The 19479-nt window shown below is 41.7% G+C and overlaps 1 protein-coding gene and 2 pseudogenes across 1 annotated transcript in view; 2 read left to right on the forward strand and 1 right to left on the reverse strand.

Moving 5' to 3' along the window:
• Positions 1 to 19479, reverse strand: part of FLVCR1 (FLVCR choline and heme transporter 1) — an 88686-nt gene that overhangs the window by 66512 nt on the left and 2695 nt on the right. Inside the window, exon 2 of the mRNA XM_073628399.1 lies at positions 2833 to 2974. Coding sequence (XP_073484500.1) covers positions 2833 to 2974 — 142 coding nt within the window. The remainder of the gene's footprint in view (positions 1 to 2832; positions 2975 to 19479) is intronic.
• Positions 5491 to 9329, forward strand: LOC141140657 (uncharacterized; annotated as a pseudogene).
• On the forward strand, positions 9509 to 10163 carry LOC141140663 (centrosomal protein of 89 kDa-like; annotated as a pseudogene).

The following is a 19479-nucleotide window of genomic DNA, read 5'->3' on the forward strand; positions in this document are numbered from 1 at the left end:
TCTTTTTTCTCTCACAGCCCCGAGTGTCAGTGTATGCTTCGGCGGTGCCAAAAACCTGTCAGTTATTAAAAAAAAAAAAAAAAAATAGAGATAAGTTCAGGCAATGTCATGCACCTCCTTGGACTTAACTCATAGGGGTTGATTTACTAAAACTGGAGAATGCAAAATCTGGTGCAGCTGTACATGGCAGCCAATCAAGCTTTTAAAAGCAGCTTGTTCAATTAAGCTTTTACAAAAAAAAACCTGGAAGCGGATTGGTTTCTATGCAGAACTGCGCCAAATGTTGCACTCTCCAGTTTTAGCAAATCAACCCCACAGTATGCCCGCAGTTTTACGAAGTGGCTGAATTGCTGGAGTTCAGCTTTATGGTGACCATAGATGGATCGGAATTCGGCCAGGTCAGCAGGGGCTAGCAAAATTTTGATCAGTTTGTGGCAATCTTTGTTTGGCAGAAGTTGATCATTAGATCAACTTCTGTCAAATTAACAAGTTGGAAAACGTTTGTTGATTGGCAGCTGCAGCCACTAATCAGTGTATTCTGACAGCTCTGAGACCCACTGTCAGAATACAATGTCCCTACGGGGGGAGTGGGTGATACCTCCATCCAATCCATCTTAATTGTTTTTTTTCGTTCAGCCTGCTGGCTGTATGAAGAAAAAAAAACAAATCTTCTATGGTCAGTTTTAGTTTTGATATTGATGGTGGGTCCATTTTAGATAATACAAACACAAAAAGATGCTCTGTAATTTTTCTAGTGGCACATTGTGCATATAATTTCTTCAGAATGGAATAAAAAAATGATTTAAAAGGGTATGTAGCAAATTAAATCCTTTCACTTTCTTATGTAACTTGCTTTGTAGCCTGCAGTGATATGAAAATTCATGAGCTGTTAGTCATCTCATGAAGAAGATTAGACTCATATTCTCTTAGGCAACATCTTGGTTAACTGTACAACACAACAAGCAAAAGAAAAAAAAAAAAAGAAAAATAATTATATACACACACACACACACACACACACACCTGCTTTTGTGGTATGAGTGTGGGTGAAATGCTTTGAGCAAACACACACAAAAGGAGAAGCTTGATAGGTTTGAAAAGTTTCTAACATCCCACAAATATTGATACCCGCTGGGACATTTTGCCAGTCAGCCAAGGCCAATTACCTTGTATGCACTGCCAGTCTGGTGACTTAGGCCGGCCATAGATGGTGCAAATTTCTATTCTGCAACCACAGGTTGCAGCAAGAAATTTGCATAATTTCCGCATCAACACAGACAGTGCTGACATGGGCATTGGCCGGGAGAAGACAGCGATTATCGCTAGCAGCTATAGCAGCTGCTTGCGATGATCGCAAGCAAATCCGGCAGGCTGGTTGTACCCAAGTCTATCGATCAACTTGGTAAATTCAGCCTGCACTTTAACTGCTTGAATCTCGCCCGGTTTCAGCTGAATCGGCTGAGATTTGAACCGTGTATGGGTGGCCTTAGTGGTGAACAGCTAAGGTCCAGCACCTACCCTTATATGCACACATTGTTCCCCTATCTCCTCAAAAGTTATCCGGTTTCCTATCATAACTTTATTGTGGGTTAATCAACTTGTAGCCAAATCTGTCGCAGTATAACTTGGAAAAGCAATATAGGTCACGAAGGGAAGTCACAATCCAACATCCCTGCCACTATCGCTAATCTAGATGGACATCAGATATATAAAAAAAAAAAAAAAAAAGGTTTGGCTTAAAAAAAAAAGCCCATGTTTGGCTTAAAAAAAACAAAAAAAAAAAAAACGAAAAACAAACAGCACAAGGCACATTACTTACCTACAGCAGGATGCGTCCCTTGTGCTGTATCCTCCTTTAGATTCAATCTTCCTCCTCAGGGGCCCCCCAAGCGCTATAATCTGCCAGTGTGCAGGGCTTAATAGAGTTAAAAAGCTATCACAGGCTCTCATCAAGAGATCCTAAATATGCCTTTCCTTTCCACCAAGCTGCTCTCTTTCAAAGAAACCGTACTACAGCATCTATGAACGAAATAGGATCTCTAAATGGAGGGGGCGGAGTTATCAATTATCCACCTGTCCTCCATTCATATGTGAAAGAGAAATTTCTTGTTCCTTTTTTTTTTTTTTTTTTTTTCAGTACTTTACTTGATGTGTGTGAATAATCTTGGGATATAAAGCACTAATGCAGCTCACTTAGGGGATTAATTAATGATCGAATATAGGTTTGTAAAATAACAAACTGTGTAATATTGTAAAAGATTCTATTCATTTTTTTTTATTTTTTATTTTTTCGGTGGTGGGATTTTGTGAATTATGATGCAAAAAAATAAATACATAAATAAAAATAATGATAATAATAATAATAATAGAAAAAAAAAAAAAAAAAAGGCATTAACCCCAAAACAACATGAAAGATTACGATAATGGTCGTGGAGGTGGGGGGCATTAGGAGGTGAAAGATTTAATCTAAAGGACAACAAAGCAGCACAACATCCTACTGTAGCATCCCTTGTGCTGATTATATTATTATTATTTTTTTTTTTTTTTTTTTTAAGCTAAACATGGGCTTTAACCCTTTTTTTTTTTTTTTTTACTTGCATATACAACATGTGTTTATTTTGTTTGGAATTACTGTGTTTTTAGTCATTATGCTACTACACTTTGGTGTTCAAACGCACCTCAAAATATTAGCGTTTGCATTGCAGGTAAGAGAATCACCCAAATATAACATTACATACTAAATTTACACGCATGTTGCTCCAAAAAGGACAATTTTTAATGTGTCATCTCATTGATCATCACACACTAGTGGGATCACATTGTCCTACTTACCTGCAACTGTCAGAATGAACAGAAGAGTAGACACCGCCGCTGTGCCATAAAACATGATGCTGATATTGTGTCCTGTCAACTCCAGATCATCTGATCTTGGGACCAACACTGGAGGGAGGAGGAAACCAATCGCTGTGCCAAACTGTAGAAAAAAAAAAAGAGTAAAATATTAAAAAGAGATTTTACATGTGTGCCTTTCAGATGTAAGTTCCTGTACCAGGCAGAATTTTGTAATTATTCCCAGTAAAAGGACTTTGAGGTCAGTTCACTAACAGATAAATACCGCATGAATTTGAGATATAACAAATCATGGATTATTTATGTCCAAAGAAGTCAAGTCATTAAAAATCTGTGTTACTTATACTTAACAAACGTGTTCATATATATATATATATATATATATATATATATATATATATATATATATATATATATATATATATATATTTTGCGACATTAAACTTTTTTTTTTTTTTTTGCATGCCAACACTGCACCTAAAGAAAGACAGTTCTGTAATTGAATGTACAAAGAAATAAATAGACAACATGCATACTATAAGCTAAAGAAATGCCAGAAAAACGCTAGATGAAAAATGCTCATAAAAGCGTTTTTTGCCAGCTTTTAGCAGCAGTTAGGAGCATTTTTTTTCTGCTGGCAAATCGCTCAGGAAAAGAGAAAGAAAAAAAGGAGGAGGAGGAGAAAGAAGAAAAGAAAAAGGGAGGAGGAGAAAAGAAAGAAAAAGTGAAGAAAAAAAGAAAAAAGGAGAAGGAAGAAAGAAGGAGGGTTTATTTCTGCTCCTAGAAGCTGAAGCTTCAAAAAATGCTTCTGGACTAAAATATAGTGTGCACGGACACAAAGTAATGCTATTCGCTTCTAGAAGCATAAATTAAAAAAAAAATTTAAAAAGTGAAAAAGCTGCTGCTAAGAGTGTTTCCTTGGCTCCATGCACTAAAAAACAAAAACGAATTCTAACAGCTTCTAGGAACTCAGAAAAAACCACTAGTGTGCATGGAGCCATAATTGTCAAATCGGAAACGTTGTAAAGTTCTTTCATTCAAAGAATGATCTCCCTCTGGCAAAATGTTACTACTTATTTTCACTCCTGAGCTCTGGGTAGAACACTTTCCACATTGATACATTGTACTCTGTAAACTTACTGACCGGTACAGAGATCCCCTCATTGTTATTTTGTACCTTCTTCAATTGTGACTGCTTACACCAGGTGATAAATATCAAATGAGGGTGTTTTTTTTTTTTGTGAATTTACTTCACCGATTTATCTCAATTTTTTGTGGTATTTACTTCACATTTGATATTTAAAAATAAAAAAAATAAAAATTCAATTCTTGCATGCAATATCGGTTAGCTATTTGTCCCCTTTGCTTGGAGGAGAAGAATATATTATAAACAAATCACAAAAATTACAAATACATTAAAGCAAAATTTTGCACGGTACAACTAGCAAGGATTTAGTGTGTGTTGTAAATTGCCTCCAGCATTGTTCCTGTTTTTTCTTGCTGGAGGCCACCATTTTGCTGAAGCCCAGAGCCCCTGAGCAGCAGTAAATCTTTAGGCCTTCAGCAGATCGGCCTCTAGTAGCTCTGATTTTCAGCACAGTGGCAAAAATAGAGATCAACCGAGCATGTGTAGAACAGGGCGAGACAGTGCATTACCGGATTTTAAACAGTAGAGGCACTTATTTTTAATGTTCCACATAGCTATACCTGCAAAAGGGGTCAGCCTGACGTGAGCAGGAATTCATTTTCTGACTAAAGTTCCACTTTAACACCTTTCCACCTATAGCAAGATAACAGCCAGGCGGTGGCTCTCCTGTCCTGACTGGACATCATATGATGTCCTTCAAAACAAGCCACCCATGCATGCCCCCGGGGGCATGCAGTGCCGCGACTGGTAGTGCGGGTGTCGCTCTGACACACCGAATCTCCAATTACGGTAAAGAGCCTATGACATAGGCTCTTTACCATGTGATCAGCTGTGTCCAATCATAGCTAATCACAGCATAATTAGGAAGTGCCAGTTATTGGCATTCCTCTATTCACGCTGACAGGGCGTGAGTAGAGGAGAGCCAATAGCAGCTCTCCTGACAGGAGGAGGTCTGCACAGTTAATCAGTGCAGTGATTATCAGTGCAGCCCCGTCAGTGATGCCAGTCAGTGCCACCCATAGTGCCCATCAAAGGCTTCCCATCTATGCCACCTATCAGTGCCACCTAATCAGTACCCATCAGTGAAGGTGAAAAATTACTCATTTACAAAATGTTACAACAGAAACGAAGAAAAAAACTTTTTTTTCTTCAAAATTGTCTATCTTTTTTCATTTGTTTAACAAAAATATAAAAAAAAAACAGTGGTGATTAAATGCCACCAAAAGGAAGCTCTGTCTGTCTAAAAAAAAAAAAAATAGTAAAAATTTAGTTTGGGTACAAGGTTGCATGACCGCACAATTGTCAAAGTGCGACAGCGCAGAAAGCTGAAAATTGGCCCGGGCAGAAAGGGGGTGAAAGTGCCCAATATTGGTTTTAATATAGTTTGCAGACTGTCCACCTAGTAAGCAGCAAGATGTTTAAACTTGCATCATCACTAATGGTAATTATAGAGCAGTCTCTCTCAACCAGTGGAACTCTGAAGGTTGGTATACATGGACCAGAAATGGGCAGCAGGTACTGGCTGGCAGCATTTTGTCAGCACTTTTAGTGCCGATTTGTGTATTCTGTTGGGGAGTCCACATTGTCAGAATACAATAGCGCAGTAGGGGAGATCCCTGCATTCACATCGCTTCTGTGGAAGTGAGGATATGTCAGTTTTTTTTTTCCTATTCAATTTGCCGGTTGAATCAAAGAGAAAAAAAAATAAATAAAAAAAAAATAAAAAACTGCCGGTGTATGCCCCTTCTTACGGCTTCTCTAGGAGGTTGCCAGGGGTTCCTTGAGCAATTACTGCCTCTCAGATACATTCCCACTGAAACCAATTATCTTAAAGTGGAGGTCCGGCCGCTAAAAAAAAAAAAAAAAAAAAAAAAAAAAAAAAAAAAAAGTCAGCAACTGCAAACACTGTAGCTGCTGACTTTTAATAAGGGCACTTACCTGTCCAGCAAGCCCGCGATGTCTCCCCCGCCCCCCCCCGAGGCCAATCCGTCCATCGGATCGGGTGCTGGTGCCACCATCCTAACTAAGGGAAACAGGCAGTGGAGCCTTGCGGCTTCACTGCCCATTTGCCCATTTCCTACTGCGCATGCGCGAGTCACGTGGTGCTTTGTGAATGGCCCCGTTGTTTTCTGGCACACACACATATGTCCCAGAACACAACGGGGCAGCTCACTGAAGAGGAGGAAGTGAAGAGGCAGATTAGGAAGACTGCCTAGCAACAAGCATTACTGGTAAGTAAAAAAAAAAATTTTTTTTTTCCAAATTTTTTTAATTTTTTTTGTAGAATGTTAATGTAAATTTTTAATTTTAGGGTGGACCTCCGCTTTAAGCTATCTGTAAGGAGGGATTCTTCTCACTGACCACTGCACTGAAAAATGTATCCCTTTAAATCCTATGAAACTCTTCACAGCAGTGCGCAGTAGGTGCGGTTCGTAAAAGTCCGGCAGCTGCATTTTCAGTGCGCTTTTTAAAGGCGCTATTGTAAACAAGTGCTACTGTAATTTACTATTATGTCATTTTGGGAACTTGAGTCGTGCGCCAAGTTATCAAAATCTATATGGCAGTCTGACTATTGTGTGACTTTTTTTTTTTTTTTCTTTTTAGGTTTTAACTATGTAAAAGATTTGTAAGACGTTTTCCACCCTGTGGCACATTGAAAGTCCCCCTTTTGGTCCCCTCTTTTTCTGCCTTTATACGAGGAGAGGGAGTAGTACATTGTAATGTTTACATTGATGGGATGTTGCCGAGGGAAAGTTTAGGAGGATCTCCCCATTCTATTTTTTTGGAAACACGCTTTAACCTCTTCACACAGATTGGCAACATATAGAATTTAATGCTGAGCAGCCGCATATATGTGTTTATATATTTAAACTCTGTACTGGCCCACAGCACGCTTCCAGCACAGCAACTAACATGTCACAGAAAGCTCCCGAGACATACTTGTGATTGGGAGCTTTCTGATCGAGTGGCCACTGTGGCAGCCTTCTTAAAGGGCCTAGAGGCAGCGGCAGGAAGGGGTTAAACTACACAGAGCACACAATTTATAAAAAAATAAAAGCTTGCACACACATCTAGAAATATTTAAGAATAATGTCAATGCCAAACTGATGTGAACAAAAACCAGTTCAGTGACATATTCAGATCTGAAAATTCAATGTGGTACCTCTTAAAGCAGGGATATGCAATTAGCGGACCTCCAGCTGTTGCAGAACTACAAGTCCCATGAGGCATAGCAAGACTCTGACAGCCAAAAGCATGACACCTAGAGGCAGAGGCATGATGGGACTTGTAGTTTTGCAACAGCTGGAGGTCCGCTAATTGCATATCCCGGTCTTAAAGTATAACTAAAGGCAAAACTTTTTTTTTCAGTTTTGGACAGAGTAGAGAGAGATTAGAGCCCCTGTCAGTTTTTATTGCTGTCTGTGCCCCTGTTAAGGAGATTCACCTGCTCTATTTGTCCTGTTTACCATTTATCAATGAAAGTTAAAGTAAAAAGAAAACCACAATTTTTGGGTTGTCTCCAGAAAAGTGATAGATGGGAAATCTTCCAATGGGGACACAAGTTCTGGTGAGCTGGGGGTCCCCGAAAAAAATTACTTTAATTTGCAGAGATATCCTCTCACTTCCTGTTTAGCTATGGGACAGGAAGTGAAGGGAAATCTCCGCAATGGGACACAGATGGCGAAAAAAATCTGACAGGGGTTATTACCCTTCCTTACTCTATCCGAAATGGAAAAAAAAAAAAAAAAAAAAAAAAAAAAAAAAAAAAAAAACGTTTTGCCCATAGTTCTACTTTAAGATCAGTATGGAACACAACTAAAGCTGGCCATACACAGATTTGTTTTGTTCAGCCTGTGTGAATGAGGCCTAATACATAATTAAAGCTGAACTCCAGCCAAAAACTAAAATCAGGAAATGTAAAGTGTGGGGGGAAAAAAAAAAAAAATGCGTACTTTTTCTCATCCCATACAGTATAGTAAGTATCAAATCTCAGTTTCAGCATTAAGTATCAGTGTTAAGACTTCCATCTGGAGTACATCTGACAGAGGATTGCACTGAATCTTGTCTATTCAGTAAATGTGTTCACAAAAGACATTCTGTGAATGGAGGAGGTGCAGATGACCATCACAAGCTCCCTCATCCAGTCCTAGAATGCAAGAGGTTTACTAAAAGGAGGAGGTGCAGATGGACCTGCTATCATCAGTGTACTTCAGTTGAGAAGTGTCAAGTCTCAGGGTGTGCTGCTTACTATATATTATACTTCTATATTATATTATACTATATGTTTAAAAAAAACAAAAAACACACACACACCAAACCACAGAACGACTGAATAGAAGGTGATGTCCTGCAAAAGTGTTTTTTGTTGTTTTATCTTTAAATGGCCTGTCTGTTGGACTAAGAATGACTGAGGAGGATGTAGCTGGCTGGTCTGTGAGAAGGGAAAACCCAGGAAGACCGGAGCGCCATGCCATTCTTCAGGAGGAGAAAAGACAGGACAGACAGACAATCAGTTCAAGCATATTGTTCATGGCTTCATCCCTGCAGCCACCAGCCCCTCTGTAACTCGCACCCCTTCTCCCTGTAGCCCCTTTCCAGAGAGACCCAGGTCTGCTCTTGCTGTGGTTTTGAGGACTTCCTTAACTGGTCACACAGTTGCCAAACTGCAGCCTCGCCAAAGTCCTACACGGACAGTACATACGTTCATAAAGCGAGCCAGACTGAACCCTGCTCTTTGGCTTTAGAACTCATACTAGCACAAAACTGCAAGGCCTATGCCAATTGGAACAAGTAAAAGTTTTTCCGCCATGTCATTAGACTTTGTTGACGATGACCATGACACAGAGGAGCAAAATGTTGGAAATTTAAAAACAATTTGTTCAGCAAGTGTCACCAAGATGAAAATGTGGCAGTTGAACCAATTTACGCTCTTCTACACAAGGGTGGAAAGAGACCTACAGCCTCTCCAGAGCAGAAGGAAATTAATGGCAGCAGAGCTACTTCTGCTGTTGACAATTATCAAACCTTTCAGATCATTCTTCCAAAGAAAGCAGAGGTGACCCTACTGCAGAGTCTCCAATACCTGGGTTGGTCCCAACAACCCAGAGATCTCAAGTGACCAAAGTGGTCAGATCAGGTTCCACTGCCGTATTGGAGACTGAGTCGTGACTCCTATGAAGTAAACCAGGAGGAGCTGAGGCAGTTGCTCAGAACAAACCAGCAACTAACCAACATTAATCACGAGGTGAATGTTTAGGTGGAGGAGATGAAACAGCAGCAGATGAAGGCCTTGAGACTGAAGCCTGAGAAGAAGCAAATGCTGCCCAAATGATCCCAATTTGGATATCACTATATACTATTCACCATAGCTGATCCTAGTATGGATGTATACATGTGAAAGCCTCAGTCAGTCAACGTCACTCCTCAGGCCATGCCCCCCTAACATGTTTTTCACTGCCCTCCGTGGCTTAATCACAGGGTAGTTCATTGACCACTGGATGAAATTTTCTTATGCTGGTATCTCTACTATTCTGAATGCCAGTGGGGTCCTACCCCTCAGCTTGGAACAGCACTACCAAGCATTAATGTCTTAAATTTGGGAACAGGCACAAGAATTGTTAGACGAGAATGATGCATGAAAAGATGACAATCCACCGTTTCAATGTCGAGCTGAGCCACCATCAAACTAAGAATTACCCGTTAAAGAAGAGAATCTGAAGATTGGTGGGTCACCACCTCAAGGACCTCCACTGCCCTGGCTGGAGGAAAAACATTTTTTTAAGCATCATATCAAAACAGGTGATTGAGGAGAATGAGAGACTGCACCAAGTGCTGGAGTAAGAAAGACCTGTATCTGCTGTAAATGAGAGATACTTGAGCACCAGAAAAAAACTCATTTGAAGAACTCAGTCCTGATGGAAAAGCTGGAGGTTCACAAGATGATCAGCTGAGCTGAGAGAGTCATGCAAAGCATCTGCAGGGAGTCTCCCAATTAAAAGTGGTTTAAAGCTGCAAATCGCAGCAATAAAGAGGCCCTGTTAGAATTACAAGAAAAGCATACTCTCTCAAATTCAACAAGTTGAAAGTGAACCTGGATGGTAGAGTCGCAGGATAGGTACACGTTGCCATGGTGAATGATTTAAAAAGCCAAGCCGCAGCAGTGTGACACTAGTGAGAGTGAATTGGACAATATCAGAGCTGTAGACCCAGAAAAATACTCTTCTGCTCCAGAAAAACGACATGGTGGCCGACAATAACTGGCTGGAGGCAGTTCAGAAATCCAATAGCCAACTGCAGTAGCACTGAGCCACTAGCGAGAGAGAAGTGTGCAAGATGATGATCAGAGATCTGAAGACCCAGAAAGACTCTTTTGCTCCAGAAAAATGACTTGATGGCCAACAAAAGGCTGGAGGCAGTTCAGAAATCCAATAGAAAGATGAAGAAGATGGTCGGCCAACTGAAGTAGCAGTTCGAGGACAACATGGAGAAGGAGGCGATGGCTCACCAGTCATGCAGAAAATAAATCGCTGGAGGAATGGAACAGCTCATATATGTGGTCAAAATCTTTGAGGCAGAAGAACATCTTAGCAAATTTGAGGGAAATCAGCGTACTTGTGGGAAGACTAGCAGAGACGGTGAAAAATTCTATTACTTATTCCAAGGACATCTAATAGAAAAACTCCTGCAAGTTACAAAAGATAACTAATGTTATATTAAATTATTATTATTTGTTTCTTTACATTTATTTTTTTCCACATCTGGATGCAAACCAAGCTGTAACAGGGTTAGGAACAAACTAAAGCTCTGCCAGGAATGCCTTACAAATGGTTGTCTTTTTCCTGTGGTTTACACATTTTAAACAGATGTTTCTGCAACTGTTCCAGCACCCTGTGCAGATAGTAGCTTGTCCAAAACCCTGTCACATTTACTGAACTATCCTAGCACAATGAATACCTGCTGTTGAACAGTGTGCGTTCAGTTCAGCAGTGCTCAACTCCAAAATGATCCACTACTAAGGCTGGCCATACATTATACAAATTTACTTTTAGATTTACCAAAAACCTTACACATATGAGATCAAACCTAAACAACACTTACAATTTGTATCCCACACGGTAGGTCCTTGTACTACATAGTTGAAGGTAAACCTAAAATGAAAATTTACAGAAATTAGACATGATTATTGTATCATGTATGGCCAGGTTAAGGTAAAGTACAGAGTTTATATTTACTAAAAGCAGGGACCTTTGAGATCATCAAGAGATCTCAATCTTCTCTCTAGCCATGGGATTGCTCAATTGATGACACCAAGAAAAGAACAATTGCCTTTTTAGGGAATAATCAATGTTAGTTCAAAGTACAAGCGACATCTACAAAAGGCCTCCGATGGATGAGGTACGATTATGGTCTGACGCTGACGATTCTGTGACATGACTGATAAAATTGCACTAGAATAAAGCTGACCATAGATGACTCTTTATTTTTTCCATCAGCCAGAAGGCGGATGCTTAAAAAAATAAAAAATAAAAAAAGAGAAGGAACAGATTCCTCCCCCTGCAGTCAGAATACTTTGATCAGCAGCTGCAGATCAAGAAAAAAAAGTTTTCCAACATTCTCATTCAATACAAGTTAATCTAAAGATCGAATTCTATTAAACGGATAGATCAACATTTGGCTGTTTCCACTGTAATGGCTGAGTTTTGATCCATCTTTGACAAGCTTAAAGTAATTGTAAAGTCTCTTTTTTTTCCTATAAAAATAACAAACATGTTATACTTGCATCCTTTGTGCAGTTGGTTTTGCACAGAGCAGCCCGGATCCTCCTCTTCTTGGGTCCCCCTTCTGCTCTCCTGGCCCCGCCCTCCTGTTCAGTGCTCCCACAGCAAGCAGCTTGCTATGGGGGCAGCCGAGTTGAGTCACAGCTCCTTGTATCCATTCAGACACGGAGCCCGACCCGGCCCCACCCCCTCTCTCTCCTGATCGGCTAGCTGACTTTGATTGATAGCAGCCAATGGTGCTGCTGCGTCTCAGCCAATCAGAAGGGAGTATCTCTGACGGCTGAGACACTCGTGGACATCGCTGGACAGAGAGGGACCTCAGGTAAGTATTAGGGGGTGCTGGGGAGGCTGCTGCACGCAGAATGCCTTTTACCTTAATGCAGAGAATGCATTAAGATTAAAAAAAACCTTCTGCCTTTACAACCCATTTAAGATACATATCAGGATTAAAAGGCAACTCCCATCAAAAATCTTTATCATAAAATGCAGGAATGTTAAATAAGAAAGGGGTAGAGCCTCTGTCAAGTTTTAACTGTGGTGTCTCCACTGAGGAAATTCCCTTCATGTCCTATCCTGGTGACCACATAAGACATAAGGGTAAAATGAAGCAACAGAATAAAAAACAAAAAAACAAACAAAAAAAATGAAATGACAGATTCTCACACTTGCCACCTCTGCCAAATAAAAATACTCTTATTGCTGTTGGTGTCCACACTGGAATGATGTCCCCACACTAAAGGCTTGGTTACACTTTCAGGTGGGGGAGCAGTAAAAACAAGCAGCTGATACCCCTTAACCGCTTGTCGCACGCCCACCTTCATATGACGGCTGGGAGGTGCGGCTCTCGCTCTGGGTGGGCGTCATATGACGTCCGTCCATTTAAACAGAGCATGCCCGCGATTGTGTGCACGCTGCCCTGTACTGTCGGTGGAGGCGTGTCTACCAAGTGATCGTCCATAATTAAGTCACGGCCGATCACAGATGGTACCTCCCCACTTTACACAGCGCATGCACGCAATCGCGCTGTGCGTGCACGACGGTGGCAGCGTGTTCCCGGTAACACTGCTCGTCACCGGTGCTGGTAAACAGCCATTGGTCGGCAACTGTTTACTATGTGATTGGCTGTGATCCATTCACAGCCGATCACTAAATGTAAACACAGACCGGTAACTACCTATTACCGGCTCTTCCCTCCTCACACACCGTTTCCAGTGTGAGGAGAGAAGAGCCAGGAGCAACGAGTTACAGACCTGTGTTCTGTAGTGTCTGCACCAACACCACACTTGTCCCATTTGTACTGGGCCTGTCACCCATCGCCGATCAGTGACCGTGGCCTGTCACCCATCACCGATCAGTGACCGTGGCCTGTCACCCATCACCGATCAGTGACCATTACCCGTCACCACCTATCAGTGAGCATCACCTGCCACCCTTTACATAGACATCAGCGTCATGTCGAAAAGAGTACATACCAGTGGGGAGGCGTTCCAGATCCTCTCCATGACTGATGAGAGCAGCGGCGAGTTCTCAGATTCCAATTCTAATTCCGAATCAAATTCGGTATTTGAACTGATTGAGAGTAATGGATCGGCAAATGATTCGTATGAAGAATGGGTCCCTCCTAAAAAGGCACGGCGCTCTGGAAACCAGGCAGCCACCAGCAACCAGGATTATATTCCCAGGCCCAGTACCAGAGCTGCTGCCAGCGATAGGCACCGGGAACAAATGCCCAGGCACAGTACCAGTGCTGCCACATCACGCCTGAGTACCAGCACAGGTAATTCAAATCCCCCAACCGCCAGGGCCACTACATACATGCCAGATGGTCTTGCCAACCCAACATTGTTTCCCTCTCGACTCGGGATCACCAATTATTCCCCCTTTTACAGCACAGCCAGGCCAACACCCAAAATTTCACAGAGATCGATTGCTTTTATCTGTTTTTGCCCGACACTTTGCTGCAATTCATTGTGGACGAGACCAATTTACATGCCGAGCAGTATATTGCCAACAACCCCCAATCATCCTATGCCCGTCCGTTTGAGTGGAGAGATCTGAATTTGGAGGAGTTCAAATTGTTTATGCACCTCACCATAAACATGGGGCTTACAAAAAAAAAAAAAAAAATATGAAGGACATGCCTATTGGTCCACCAACCCCATCCACCACATGTCCAGTTATTCTGCGGTAATGTCCAGGTCCCGATAGTAGATGATTATGCGATTCCTTCATTTTAGCATCAACACCCAGTGCCCTCCCCGCAATCATCCAAATTATGATAAGTTATATAAAATTCACCCACTGATAAATTCCTTTTCCCAACGATTTGCAGAACTCTATGTCCCTGATCAGCATATATGTGTAGTGAGTCCCTGGTACCCTTTTCAGGCTGGCTAGGAATAAAGCAATACATTCCTAGCAAAAGGGCCAGATATGGAGTCAAATTTTACAAGCTCCGTGAGAGAGTCACGGGATATTTGTATCCGTTCCGCATACATGAAGGAAGAGATTCCCAGCTCCAGCCCCCGGAGTGCCCGGCCTACATGGGCACAACTGGAAAAGTTGTATGGGACCTGGCATACCCACTTCTGAACAAAGGATATCACATATACCTTGACAACTTCTACACCAGCCTGCCCCTTTTCAAACACTTATACATCGCAAAAACCCTGGCCTGCGGAACCTCCAGAAAGAATAGGAAGGGCTTCCCACAATCTCTAGTGAACAAAAAGCTGCGAAGGGGGGAAAGAGCAACATTGAGATGCAATGAAGTGCTGGCCTTGAGGTGGAAGGATAAAAAGGGACGTGCACATGATGTCCACCATCCATGATGACACTACAATTGAGGTTCAAAGAAGATGAGATCCCATTGAAAAGCCAACATGTGTCCAAGATTACAATCTCTACATGGGGGGGATTTTCAATGATCAAATTATTCAGCCCTATTTGTCCATAAGGATGTCCTGATTCTGGTACAAGAATGTAGCAATTTATCTCATCCATTTTGGCCATTTATAACTCCTACGTAGGCTACACCAAATCCATGGAAAGCCCCCTTCCTAAATCCCCTTCCTAAAATTCATAGAAGAAGTTGTCACGTCCTTCATCTATCAACAAAGACCCCCCCCCCCCCCCCCCAGAAGACCTTCGCTCTGATGCCGTTAACCGACTTCATGAGCGCCACTTCCCGTACAACATTCCACCATCTGAAGCAGGCCGAAGACGGAAAAAAAAAAAAAAAAAAAAAAAAAGGATGTCGAGTATGCAGGAAAAGAGGATTTCAAAGAGATACCAGCTACCACTGTCCCCAGTGTCCCTCCCAACCTGGCCTTTGTATTGGTCAATGCTTTCAACTTTATCATACATTCCTAAAATATTAGCCCATATTTTTAACCAATTCCCCATTTTTATCACCGGTGCGCTTGCAGGACAGTAAAAAGAAGTCCTGCAAGCAGCATCTTTGCAGCGCTATAGGAGCGGTATATACACCGCTCCTAAAGCACCCCTGCTCATTGAAATCAATGGGCAGCGGCGCTTTGCAGGCAGTTTTAACTCTTTTCCGACCGCTAGCGGGGGTTAAAAAATAAAAAAAAAACACCGGTCGAATAGCGCCGCTAAAGCAACGGTAAAGTGCCGCTAAAAATAGCCAAAATAATATACACTAATATGGGTTATTTTTACCAAAGATATGTAGCAGTATATATTTTGGCCAAAATTTATGAAGATAGATTACTAATTTGCAACATTTTATGACAGAAACAAAGAAAAAGGCATTTTTTTTTCACAAAATTTACGGTCTTTTTTTATTTATAGCACAAAAAATAAAAACCCACTAGTGATTAAATACCACCAAAAGAAAGCTCTATTTGTGTGAAAAAAAGGACGCAACTTTCATATGGGTACAGTGTTGCATGACTACATGAGTTGCATGAGTAATTGTCATTCAAAGTATGAGCGCTGAAAGCTGGTCTAGGCAGGAAGGGGGTATAAGTGCCTTGTATTGAAGTGGTTAAAGTGCACAGGCAGCGGCTGGGGGGTACACATACATAGCATCGTGGCCACTACAAGAATTATAACCCCCCATCGCATTCACTCTACTACCTGCCAAGCACGACCCATTCAAATGCATTTCAAATGTTTGCAGCGTGGTAATGTGCTATTTAAAGAGTTAAAACAGGCCTGTCTATCTTACCTGTCAAACAACTCTGAAAAACTCTCAGTGTGGATCGCTTTTCAGAGGAGTGGCAGTCCTTGACGCTAGTGCAAATGAGCCCTAGGAGGCCCAGTTATGAAGAAGAGCCTGTGACTTTTACCCAACACTCTCTGCAACCAACTGTCATCTCTGTACATCAGCCAGAAGACAAGCAAATGTGACAGCAACAGGGCTTGGGGCAAGTCAGGGGAAGCAGTGCCTCACAACACATTAGATATGAGGCTGTAGGCACTCCGCACATACCTGGAGGTGTACCGCTATTATTATTATTCAGGAGTAACTACAGAATAAAATCTATAGACAGGACAGGGTTCTGCTTGGGTACAATTAACATTTCTTTTTAAAAGTAAATTTAAACCTTCCTGCCTGCATGACTAGTAGAAGAGGAATTCATGGAAAATCTCCAAACGAAGATACAGAGATTCTATAAAAACACAGGCAGAGGTTCTAACTCCTCTATTCTATCCAACGCCTTAAAAAAAAAAAAAAAAAAAAAAAAAAATCAAAAATAAATGCTTTCTTTGTGTTAAGCTGAAAGAGATGTAAACCCAATCCCTAAATTCTTGTATTGTTAACGTCATTTCTGAATTTGTTAAATCTGCAGATTTTATTAAAATAACACCCGGTGATCCTGCCCTAAAGGTCCTTATTTCGGCACTTCCTGGGGTGACAACTGATTCTGGACTGTGCTCCTTTCTTGTCACCCCCTGCATGGGCCCAGGATGGAGAATACAAGCGGCTGTGCTGGCACACATTGCACAGACCTGTCCCACCACTGTCACTGAAGTGGTCCACAGCAATACCGTATAGTGGAAGCTAAAATGGGTACATGGTGGAAGAATGTGGCTGAAAGAGACTAAAGGAGATCAGCACTGACATGAAAAGGGCAATTTATGAAAAACAAAAACGTGGCAGCTGTGTATAACAGACAACACAATAAGTAAAGTAAAAGTCATCCAGTAAGGGGTTAACATCTACTACAATCTTATTAGTAAATCAGTACAAAGGAGGCTTTCCCTGCACATTCGATTATCAATCAGCCCTATGAACAGAGATTTTCACACAATACATTCTTTCTATTTCTGGACTTTTTACTGCACTTCCTGTCCATGAAATGATTGTGCTTCTTAGTTCTGACTATCCATTGTTACATATTTACTTTATTAGGTAAAGGTAATTTAGTAACCACTAACAACATGATCGGGCATTACCAGATCATACTACTGTATTGTACAGAAAGACAGGACAATCCTATGGCAGGCCATGTGCAATATTCTAACTAAAGTGTGTGATTTGCCCCCCCCGCATCGCACCATGTGGGTGCGGAATACATAATTCATGTTCAGTCACATGACAGCTGGGCTTTGTGCCCAATTCCCCACCCCATCACCACGTTGCTGGCCTCTTCCTCTACTCCCCACAATGAAATCATCACATCTCATACGTAGGATGAATACCTGGCTGAGTGTCCATTACTGACTGACAAAAGAATACAATAGCCAGGCTTTATGACATGGAAATGGCAATCCTGGAAGAGACGTCGTCTATGAGACCAGCTCTGATTTACATGCCGTATTGTATTGTATACATCCATGTACAGAGCATGAGGAGGATCTACAATGTACAGTGTGCTGGACAAAAGGATGGGGAGCTCCAGAGGTGATCAGTCCGCTCATGTAGACAGGAAGAATGTTTATATGATATACATGGGTACAGATATAGAATATACACACACACACACACACACACACGATACCATAAACATGTACTACTGATATATTAAGTGATAAACAGTACATGTGTACCCCTCCTGTCTGCCCAAGTAATAGGTACTGAGTTTTTAAACAATGCACAATGTATAATATAGAAAGGCATATGGTCAGTGCAAACACTATAAAATATACAATCATAAGAACACACACTCACCGGACACTTTATTAGGTACACCTTCCTAGTACTGGGTTGGACCCCCTTTTTCCTTTAGAACTGCTTAATTCTTCATCGAATAGATTCTACAAGGTGTTGGAATTTTGGTCCATAGTGACATGATAGCATCACGCAGTTGCTGCAGATTTGTTAGCTGCACATCCATGATGCGAATCTCCCATTCTATATGATTGAGATCTGGTGAGTGTGGAGGCCATTGGAGTGCAGTGACCTCATTGTCCAGTGGTGAGATGATTTGATCTTTGTGACATGATGCATTATCCTGTTGGAAGAAGACATCAGAAGATGGGGACACTGGAGTCATAAAGGGATGGACAAGGTCAGCAACAATACTCAGGTAGGCCGTGGTGTTTAATGATGATCAATTAGTACTAAGGGGCCCAAAGTGTGCCAAGAAAATACCCCCCCCCACCATTACACCACCACCAGCCTGAACCGGTGATACAAGGCGGGATGGATCCATGCTTTCATGTTGTTTACGCCAAATTCTGACCCCACCATCTGAATGTCGCAGCTGAAATTGAGACTCATCAAACCAGACGTTTTTCCAATCTTCTATTGTCCGATTTTGGTGATCTGTGCAAATTGTAGCCTCAGTTTCCTGTTCTTAGCTGACAGGAGTGGCACCCGGTGTGGTCTTCTGCTGCTGTAGCCCATCTGCTTCAAGGTTTGATGTGTTGTGTGTTCAGAGATGGTATTCTGCATACCTTGGTTGTAACGAGTGGTTATTGGTGTTACTGTTGCCTTTCTATCATCTGGAACCAGTCTGCCCATTCTCCTCTGACATCAACAAGGCATTTTCCCCCACACAACTGCCGCTCACTGGATATTTTCTCTTTTTCGGAACATTCTCTGTCAATCCTAGAGATGGTTGTGTGTGAAAATCCCAGTAGATCAGCAGATTTTGAAATATCTGCTGATCTACAGCCCGTCTGGCACCAACAACCATGCCACGTCCAAAGTCACTTAAATCCCCTTTTTTCCCCATTCTGATACTCGGTGTGAGCTTCAGCAAGTTGTCTTCACCACGTCTAGACGTCTAAATGCATTAAGTAGATGCCATGCGATTGGCCGATTAACAATTTGTGTTATCGAGCAATTGAACAGGTGTACCTAATAAAGTGGCTGGCGTGTGTAAATTTTTTTTTATACTATAGTATACGCACCTGGTTGCCCAGCACGATGGTGGCCATATAATGTACAGTATAATATATATATATAGTATAGAGGGAACGGTGGTACTCACCTGGTTGCCCAGCACAGCGGAGGTGCAGACAGTTGCCATACAATATAATGAATATATACTATATTGTCAAAAGTATTGGGACACCTGCCTTTACACACAGGAACTTAAATGGCATCCCAGTCTTAGTCCGTAGGGTTCAGTATTGAGTTGGTCCACCCTTTGTAGCTATAACAGCTTCAACTCTTCTGGAAAGGCTGTCCACAAGGTTTAGGAGTGTGACTATGGGAATGTTTGACCATTCTTCCAGAAGAGCATTTGTGAGGTCAGGCGCTGATGTTGGACGAGAAGGCCTGGCTCA

Source organism: Aquarana catesbeiana, linkage group LG04 (assembly GCF_042186555.1).
Source record: "Aquarana catesbeiana isolate 2022-GZ linkage group LG04, ASM4218655v1, whole genome shotgun sequence".
NCBI classification, from domain to species: Eukaryota; Metazoa; Chordata; class Amphibia; order Anura; family Ranidae; genus Aquarana; species Aquarana catesbeiana.